We start from the raw sequence: 10,238 nt of genomic DNA, 5'->3' as shown, positions 1-10,238 counted from the left end.
ATAGTTAGGGTCCAAACGAATTTAACCTTTCTTTAATACGGTAACATTATTATCATCATTTTGCATCTCTAATTTTCAGTCTGCGTATTGTGGATTAAACAAAATGTATTAGGTTTATTATCTATAATCTGCTTAACAACTTATGCATGTTTGTAAACACTTCTATAAAATTAAAATAAGAAAAAAAAAGTAGTTTATTTATAAGATTAAAATATATCTGTATAAATTAATTCATCAAAATTTTTATTTCTAACTTATTCATAGTTAATTTTAACTAAAAAAGAAACTAGTTTAGTTTGTCCTTATTTATCTTCTAAAATGATTATCGAAAATTTCCATCCTATATATATTATTTTTATCTTTGTTATTTAATATATTACTTTTATCTTTTATTTTTATCACTTGATATATTAGTTTTATCTATATTTTTTATTTTTATAGCTTAATATATTATCTTTATCTTTATTTTATCTGTATGTTTTATTTGATCTTTATGTTTTATTTTATTTTATCCATATCATTAGATATATTATTAGATATATTGTACAATCTATTAATATTAATGAACTGAACTATAATTCTTAAACAGTAAAATAGATCTTATAAATAATATAATAACTAAAATAAGTTATATCTTATTTAATATTTTCTTTACTTAATTTTTCTACACATTGCCAAATCAATATTGTCATATCAATGAGCTTGCTAATACCACTTTATTCACGTATATATTTAAGCCCCCTTCAAAAAGTTCAATGAAACTCAACCAACTTGAGCTTATTTTAAGATTTTTTTATTTGTATGAGAAAAAAAATCATATTATTTTAGTTGTTGCGATTACAACAACAATTTAGTATTGGTTATAGAAAACGATATAATAATACAGAATTACAATAATTTATATTAATAATAATACTAATGCAGGTAAATGGGATATCAACTGTCGGTCTAATAGTTATGATTTGGTAATAATTCATCGATATTCAAAATCCACACACATGAATAGAAAAAACCAAAAATTTAAAAACGTGATCTATTTATAAAATAAAAAATTACATGATGATATAGTTTAAAAGAATAAGTGATATTTAATACATTTCTATCAAACATTTATATATTTAAAAATATATATCTATAGATAAATAGATTGATTTAATTATAATCATTATTGTATGAGATAATTATTGCATAACATCCACGTATAATCTTCAAAATCTAAAAGATAAAATATCTGTTTAGAAAATATAGAATGATAAGTAGATAGAATAGATAAATAAATAAGTTATTTATATATATACATTATAGAAGTGATTGGAAAAACTGAGAAAGAATTCAGAAAGCAAAGTTAGAAAGGGAAGAAATATGAAAAAGGAAGAGGTTTTTGTGTACCTTGCAAGACTAAATGGCCACGTGGGCAGAGTGACCTCAATAAGCACCAACAACGATCCAACCATCATGATTAGTTCCTCCTTCGACAAATGCATCATCGTGTGGCGCATCATCAACGACTCTAATTCTTACGCTGTTCCGCAACGCTGCCTAACCGGCACTCACATCGTCAGCGACGTCGTTTTGTCCTCCAACAGCAAACACGCCATCTCCGCCTCATGGGACGGCGACCTCTGCTATTGGAACATCGCCACAGGCATCAGCACGCACCGTTTCGTCGGTCACACCAATCGTGCCGTGTCCGTCGCGCTCTTCAACGACTCCGTCATCGCCTCCGGCGGTCACGACAATACCGTCAAGGTGTGGAACGTGTTAGGGATGTGCAAGTCGAACTCGGACAGCCACTCCGATTGGCTCTCGTGCGTACGCTTCGTCCCGGCGACGGCGTCTCCGAGGCTGGTGACGGGGGCGTGGGACGGCAGCATAAAGGTTTGGGACTTGGACATGAATAATCGAGGCGCGTTGGTTGAGAGCTTTGCCACCTCCGGACACGATGGTTTTGTGAAGACGGTGGCGGTTTCACCGGACGGCACGGTGATGGCGAGTGGCGGAACGGATGGATTGGTGAAACTGTGGGACCTGGAACAAGGCGTTATGCTTCATGAGATTGACGTTGGTTCCTTCGTTCATAGCTTGAGCTTTTGTCCTTCGAAGTTCTTGTTGAGCATTGCCACAGAAAAAGTTGTGATTGTTTGGAGTTTGGAGCTGAAGAAGATTGTTGAAGAATTTAGCTTCCATAATACTTACTGCTCGAGCTTGAATTGGAGTGGCGATGGAAGAACATTGTTCTGTGGTTGCACAGATGGTGGAATCAGGGTATGGGAATTCTTCACTCTCGATTTTCCGGAAAAAATTTAGGATTTTTTTTATAGAATGATGATAGCGATATACAATTTTACATTTATTTTATTTATAGTATAAAGAAGAAAAAAAAAGATAGTGTCTAAAAATTCATGTATTTTAAAGTGTCATTTTTTTATTTTTTTTAGCATTTTTCAACTTTTGTAAAGAAGATTTTGGATTCATCTAAATTGAGTTTTCATTTGGATGTATTCAGTAATGTATTAGGTGATACATTTTAAATAAGTGTTTTAAATTTAGACTTAAGTTGATTGTTTTGATGTAATGAATTTTGATAGATAAATTAAAGTTATTTTAGGTTATAATTTATTAAAATTTATTTGAAACATGTATGTATGTATTTATTGTTGTTGTATAAATTAAAAACGAAAAGTAAAATTAAAATAAATTATGGTGCAGACTAGATTAATTCAATACGTATCAGAAATCAATCAAGAGTTTTGATATTAAATTATGGTGCACTCACAAGTTCATTAAATTAAAGAGTAATTAAGTATTCGATTTATTAGATCTTAAATTTTGATCAACTTTTATTTATTAATTAGTACGAATATATAATTAACTTAAGTTTACAATATGTGCAATTATTTGAATACATTTGAATATATTCTAAAAATAACCAAATCACACTTATTTAACGTGACAGGTACCCATACTTTAGGAAAATATTTTAAATCATTTCATTTAAATAATCTATTTCTAATTCTATATTAATTTATTAAACAGTATTAATTTTTTAGTTAATTTTTTTCATTCCTAGAATAAAAAATTAGAGAGAAAAGGTAAATACCTTTTTTCAAAAATTAAAATTAGTAATGTATAAATAAATTTTTAGAAATTCTTCTATAAAATTATTCAAAATTATTATCTTAACTTTCGCATAAATTAGTTTTTAATTTATGTATAGAAGCTTTATTTTTTACTCATTTATTTATTTACTTTTTTGCAAGAAAGCACCACTAAATTTATGTTTGGTATGTAATTATCCTATTAGTATAATCATACTATTAATTACATCATTAATAATCAATAATAAACATATGCATATATAAGATGTATTTACAATTTTACATTAAAAAACTCAGTTAAATTTAAAAAACACGTATCAAACTTTATCAACTAGAAGGATTTATGCAATACAAAAAATTATTTATTAAAGCCTACTATTCCTAAAAAGACCATCAACAGTTTTACTATTGTACATCATTTCTACTTATATTATCATACGTTTACATATAACATATAATCATAATATATAAACAAACAATAATAATAAACAAAAGGAAAGTTAGTGTCTGTAGTACAAAAATTACTTTTTTTTTATATTAGTTGTTTAGAACATATTACATCGGTTTTAGGCTCGATTTAGAAATTATAATATAATAAGTTAGATGGATGGTAAAATAATTATTCTAATGACATTCAAGTAAAAAAAAATTCTTCACTAATCATGTGGCATTAAAAAATTTGATAACTATTAGATCGATTCATAATCGATCTATATACGGGTTCTTAATTTTTATTTTCATTTTTTAAATTAAGATATTATATTGGTTTCTTTTATAATTGATTTAATATGTGGATTTTAGACTGGTTCTTTCGATAAACAATCTAATATATAAACTTTGCAATATTTATAAAACTATTACTATATTTTTAATCACATCATTTTCTATACAAATGATCTAATATAATGTTGTATCCTCATTTTGCATAATGTACATCTAAAATAAATCAAATATAAAAATTTCAACCTCAACCAAGCCTTTTCTTCTACTTTGTTCATTCAACTTCTCTTATTCATATATTATCATAATAGTTCATTTAACACGTTATTAACAAGCCTACATGATCAACTATATATTTATCAAATTGTAGGTTTTTTCCTTTACCTTATATACAATTAAACAAAACATTTATACTTCCTTCCTCACAAATTAAATTAAAAAGTTGTCACTTCACCTCTTTTTATTTCTTTCACTCTGTTTTTGTCTAAAAATAAAAAAAACATCGTAGAGTTAAAAACGGGTTTATAATCCTCTTACTAAAATTTCAATTATCCTCTCAATACTAAAATTTCTTATATATACAAATTTACTTAAAATTCATATTATCCTCCCTAAATCGGTCTAACTAAACCAAATCTCTAATTTAATTTCACTAACAGAATTCATTAAAAATAAATTTCTTGTAAGTGAAAACTTTATTTAAGAAACTCACAGAAAGGTGAACTCCGGTTTTTTAAAAATCTCATATACTTCGAATAATAATAATTTATCTCAAATATCAAAACCAAGATTTCGGGCAATTAGGAATAAACAAATTTAAGATATTCAAAGAAAGTATCTCATTCTTATTTTACTTTCAAGAAGGTTTAATTCAATGTAAAACGATGAGAAAAATAAACAAATATGAAAGAACATAATTTAAAGATTGAAAAAAAGTAGAGTTTAGAGAGGAGAAACAGGTTTCAGAAACAATATTTTTTTTCATTTTTTTTATATATAACATAAACCTTTGATGTTAATTTATATACTTGATTATTTAGTACACATTAGTTTCTTACCCTAAAGCATTTCAGTGTTACATTCGAAAATAAAACAATCTTGAACAAAGAAGGAATCGAACACCAATGGAAGTGTTTCATGCTGCTTATGTCACATCACCGTCCAATTATCTTCAACACAGATCCAGATCTCTACTTATCCAAAATCTTGTGATACGTATCATCATTCAGTAGACAACGATGATCCAGAAAACTCGACCCTAAATGAAGGTCGAGTACACGAATCTGCAGAAAGAGTTAGGCAGAAAAAAAAATCCAAAAACATGTATAAATCAAATGTCTAACCATGCTTTTCGAAGCACACAAAACCAGATCCAAAAAAACCAGTTAAAAAATATCAGTAAATCATAGCAGAATCTCAATGAATTGAAAATTAACCAGAACTATTCCAAACACCTGTTCATCACTGGAGCAAGGTTGTTCAACAGCAAAAAGACACTATGACAGATGGAAGGAGAGAAAGGTGTAGAGCTCCCTTCAATCCAAAGAAGGATAAAACGACAGAGGCAGATTAAGCTCCCCAGATATGGAAGCCACAAGACTACCACAAAAGCCGTTGATGGGTAGAACTGTGGGATCCATAGCTAAGCAGCTCAACCCACCCAGTAACATCCTCGATTGGACTTCAAGGAGCTCCACTCCATAACCCCTTTTCTGTTCGTCCTTCAACCATAACCTGAAAACTTTCCTGCTTCATTAAACCACCAAAAACCAAGATCAAGAACAACAAGATGCGCAAAGAACCATAAACATAAACATAAACCGGATCTGAAACTCAGATGGATAAAGACCTGAGACCTGAAGGCAGAACCCTATCTTTCTTTCAAGACCAGAGACCTGAGACCTGAAGGAAAAACACAGCAGGACCCTTTCTTTCTTTCAAGATTTCTGAGAAAGAACAGCAAAACAATAGGCTTAGATCTGAGATCTAGGATCTCCACAAGATTGTTTGTGAGAAAAGACTCAATATTTATATAGATGAAGTGAGTGGGCATGGGAGAGGTACTCGAAATGGAAAAGGCAGTGATAAATCTAGGCTCAACAACCCTAATGGTATTGAAAAAGGTTAAGGGTAAAGGGTCAATAGAGAACCCTTGACCATAATGAAAACCCTACCTACTGAACCCTACTGGAAGCTACTCTCATTCACTTCCATAAATAAGGCAGATGAAAGGGAACGCATGCAAATTTCACCACCACAGCTCAGCTTTTTTATCTTGAAAATCATAAAAAAATGTGTGGTAAATGAAGATATGATGGTAACGTGGTGGACCAGATGCAGAGGTGCTAGCTGTTTTCTTTCTTTTGCTTTTGTTGGATGCTTTAACGCCATATGTCTCGGGAATCACCTTCCTTAGATTCCCTCTGCAAACTCATCACGTGCCCTTCTGCAAAACCCTCGATTTCTACCCTAATTTATTACACTTTTTCACTCTTCCTGCTTTTCCTCTCTCACTCTTTCTCATATTGCTTTCTTTCTAGCATCATATATATATATATATATATATATATACTCAATGTTTTCGTGAAATGTTCATATATGTAATTAATGTGTTCATGAAGATAACGTTTTCAAGAAATTTCAATGATCCTTTTAATTAATTATTCACTTATTACCGATGTGTGTTTTAATCAATTATTCACTTATTATTCCTGTAGGTTTTAGTTTATTATTAATTTATTTATTATTAATGTTTACAGTGTTGGTAAAGGGCAATTCAAGAAGATAATTAATATATTATTAATTTTGTCAAATGATATTCCTTTTCTTTTGCATTTGTTTTTCAAACATTCTTTTTATTATTTAGATGAAATAGCTATCTTTTGTCATGATTAATTATTTGTCATATTAAGAGAATGCGACTTACTTTCTTTGTGTAGTTTTAAGTTTTATAAAAATAAAGTTGCAATTTTGTTTTTTTACATTCTGATTTTTCATCTAATCTTGTATTAGATTATATGTAATCTATAGCTATATATAAAAAGAATTATTATTATTACTATTATTATTATTATATAAATTCAAATTTACCATTTAAGTAACAGTTATTTTTAACTAAATTAATTATATTTTCAATTTTATTCTTTAAATGACTGTTAATCTAAATTTAATTATTTTATAGGTTGAAATTTGTCGTTTTATCTTTTTAATAACTATTTTTTCTTAAATTTAAATAATTATTTACAAGAAAAAATTATTTAACAATAAAACATTATACAAATTATTTATTTTCATTTAATTTCTTATGTTATATATAATGAATATTAATGATATTGTACTTTATTTTGATATATTTAAATGCTAAATTTGTCATTAATTTAAACTTTTTAATTAATCTTATTACAAAACATTTTATAGAGTATTTAAAATCTTTATTTTCTTAATTAAATGGTTTTTACCTTATATTTACATAAAACAATAACTTACGTAAAATTGTAGTCTTTAATACATATAAGTATTTTAATTAATTTTTTATTAAAAAATATTTGATTTCAAATGTTTTAAATCTTAATATTTTGTAATTAAGTTTTTTTAATGAATTAAATTAATTATGTAAAGACACAAAATAATGTTCTTTTTAAATAATTAGGATTGTAAAGCTTCATTTATATAATTATCCAAATTTGTATTCTTATGTTTTAGATTACAAAATTAAGTCACATCAAATTGATCAAATTTAAAATATAATTATATAATAAAAACTTAATTAAAAAAATGTAAAAAAGATAAATTACTCAATAAAATAAAAATTTATATGAAAGCATCTAAATTTATAAGAAAGTCAAATTTTAATTAAAGTATTTTTTTTATTTCTATGTAAAGGGTTTGAATATAAAGAAATTCCATCGGCTAAAAGTATAAAGAATTTGAATACTTAACAAAACCTTTTATTTTAATAAAAAATAATTAAAAATATTCAAATTAGTAAGATGATCAAAAGCTATATCTTTATAATGATATGTCCACTAAACCATCCTTTTATGCATTTTGAGAAAAATATTTCATTAGAAAACAACAAATAAAATAATTACTACCATTGCGATTAACTTCATTCTTATATTTCTGATGACAATCATCATCATTTTATAAGTATCACTATTAATGGAACCATTTCTTTTCTCTTATTGACATAATTACTTCACAAAGAAAACTAAAAATTAATATCAAAGAGAATAAAAGTTAGCTTAAACATGGGTTGAAAATGAGCACAAATTAAAACTCACAATCTAAATCTCCATATAAATGCTTTTTAATACCGTATATTATATATATATATATTATAAATCGTGATTCATAGAAAATAATTAATTTGATTATACTTTCACATTCTTCTTTTTCTCATATATGCTTATACTTAAACTTTCACATATTTATTTTAAATAAATAGTTTTTAAAATATAAAAAATTAAGAAATCTGAAAAAACAAGCTCTCCGTCTTTTCGCTGGTCATAATAACGTCTCCCAAAATCTAACGCTAGATCTGAAACAGCGGGAGAGAGTGATAGAATTACCCCATGGGCAAAGAGTTAATTTTGAAATGCTGAGAGCCTTTTGTGTGTTGGTGGCGATACCGCAGGTGATGATATCATAAGCCTTAGTCGCTAGCGCGTGCTCTACCTGTGTACTTTGCCGTGACTTTTTGTCTGTGTTAGTGGTCTCCCACTTCTCATTATTTTAAAAAAATATTGCTGAATAAAAATTATTCGATAACATAGTTTTTTTAATTTATAAATTGCTGGTTGATTATTTTTTAGGTTATAAATTGTGAGCTTATAAATAAATTTATTAAATTATAAATATGTAATATAATAATTTGATAACTTAGTTCATAAACATAATATATATATATATATAGTTATTATATACATACAATTCGTATTTTAAATATAAATACATTATTATACAACTTCAATTTTAACTTAGGTGAGAATAGTAACATTTCATTTTTAATAATATAAAATTACTAAAATATTATGTTAAATATATATATATATATATATAATAGAGTCATTTGGAATAAACTTACAAAAATACAATAAATTTATCTTTATAGATCCATATAATAATTTGTTTGCTTCACCCCATCTTTTGTTGAAGTGGTTGAAAATAATGTTTTTCTAAGCTCATACCATTTAAGTGATCATCGCAAAAGATAAAACAACACAAAAAGCAAGGATAAGTTATTGGTAAAACAATGTATCATAATAAAATAGTTTACAACATGTTTGACACTTCAAATAGTATAAACATTCATCATAAACATGCAACGGACTTAAACTTGACCATCTGGATACACAATGAATGTTGAGTTATAACATGTTATGCTTTTTGTGTGGTGGAACAACTAACAACCATCAAAGCAACCACACAAGGTTAATCCTTTAACATGCCATTTGATAGATGGAGAAAGGCCTCCAAGCTAGGACCATATTAGGTTATGCATTTGTGTGGTGAAACAACTCATAACCATCAAAGCTACCACACAAGCTTAGTTTGTATCACGTCTTAGGTCATATTGAAAGCACCTAGACTAAAACCTCATGTTACTCTCACCACATGACTCATCATTCTCTGCTTGAACATGAATGGTCATTAGAGTGTTAAGATAACCTATCAGAATTGAGCTTCTTACATTCACACTAATAATACTTGAAACCTATACCAAGAAGTTCAACCTTGAAACTCACTTTCACAACTTTTAAATCACACACACATACATTATTGTTTCTAATTCATATTACAAATCAATCATTCAAACAATCACATACATTGAATACACCTTAAGAAGTATATAAAAACTTTGAAAATCTGATATTTTCGCTCATCCACCAAGTTTGCTTGCTTAGTCAAAGGTGTATGTCAGCCCACTCACTCAGCCACCATGACTCACTTTGCGATACAAAAAAAGTGAGTTTTGCTCGTTGAGCAACTACACCCGCTCAACTAGAAGTGTTCTACTCACTCAGCTAGATTGTATAATTCTACAACACTAAAATTGTAGAATTTGCACCCTTCAACCATTCATGACCTATCTTATGCATCTTTCCAAACTTCTAACACTCCTATATTGTCTTTTAAACTAAAATTGACCTAACCAAAAGTATATAAACTAACCTAAACTCATTTTAAACTATTTTACCATAATATTCCAATCCAAAAATTATCAAAACCTCACTTTAGAGACTAAACTTTAATTCCACAAGTTCTAGCTCATATTTGAGCAACTTCGGGATTTGAACAAGTCACAAACGACTCAAAGACAAACCCAAACTACTCCAAATTGTCTTAAAACATGCATATCAAAATCTCACTACTCAAGACCCCCAATTTACACCTAAAAACCATAAAAAAAACATCACC

The 10,238-nt window shown here is 27.8% G+C and overlaps 1 protein-coding gene and 1 long non-coding RNA gene across 3 annotated transcripts; one reads left to right on the top strand and one right to left on the bottom strand.

The window, feature by feature from the left end:
• Positions 1-1,362: 1,362 nt before the first annotated feature.
• On the top strand, positions 1,363-2,307 carry LOC108344010 (receptor for activated C kinase 1C). Its single transcript, XM_017582472.1, has one exon. It carries the CDS (start codon positions 1,363-1,365, stop codon positions 2,305-2,307), a length of 945 nt encoding a protein of 314 aa, XP_017437961.1.
• A 2,471-nt stretch (positions 2,308-4,778) lies between these two features.
• Positions 4,779-6,334, bottom strand: LOC128193500 (uncharacterized). 2 transcript variants are annotated; one of them, XR_008244781.1, is made up of 2 exons: positions 5,668-6,334; positions 4,779-5,564 (listed from the first exon to the last, which is right to left on the bottom strand). It is a non-coding gene; the product is annotated as an uncharacterized LOC128193500 (long non-coding RNA). The 2 variants fall into 2 exon arrangements; XR_008244782.1 differs by having other exon boundaries at positions 4,779-5,552.
• Between the last annotated feature and the right edge of the window lie 3,904 nt (positions 6,335-10,238).

Source organism: Vigna angularis, chromosome 8 (genome assembly GCF_016808095.1).
Source record: "Vigna angularis cultivar LongXiaoDou No.4 chromosome 8, ASM1680809v1, whole genome shotgun sequence".
In the NCBI taxonomy this organism is placed as follows: Eukaryota; Viridiplantae; Streptophyta; class Magnoliopsida; order Fabales; family Fabaceae; genus Vigna; species Vigna angularis.
Note: the sequence above shows the minus strand (reverse complement) of the source record. Positions and strands in the feature narration are given on the sequence as shown.

Excerpts from the sequence above, each read along its gene's own strand:
- LOC108344010 (XM_017582472.1), top strand. The coding sequence starts at position 1,363 with ATGAAAAAGGAAGAGGTTTTTGTGTACCTTGCAAGACTAAATGGCCAC.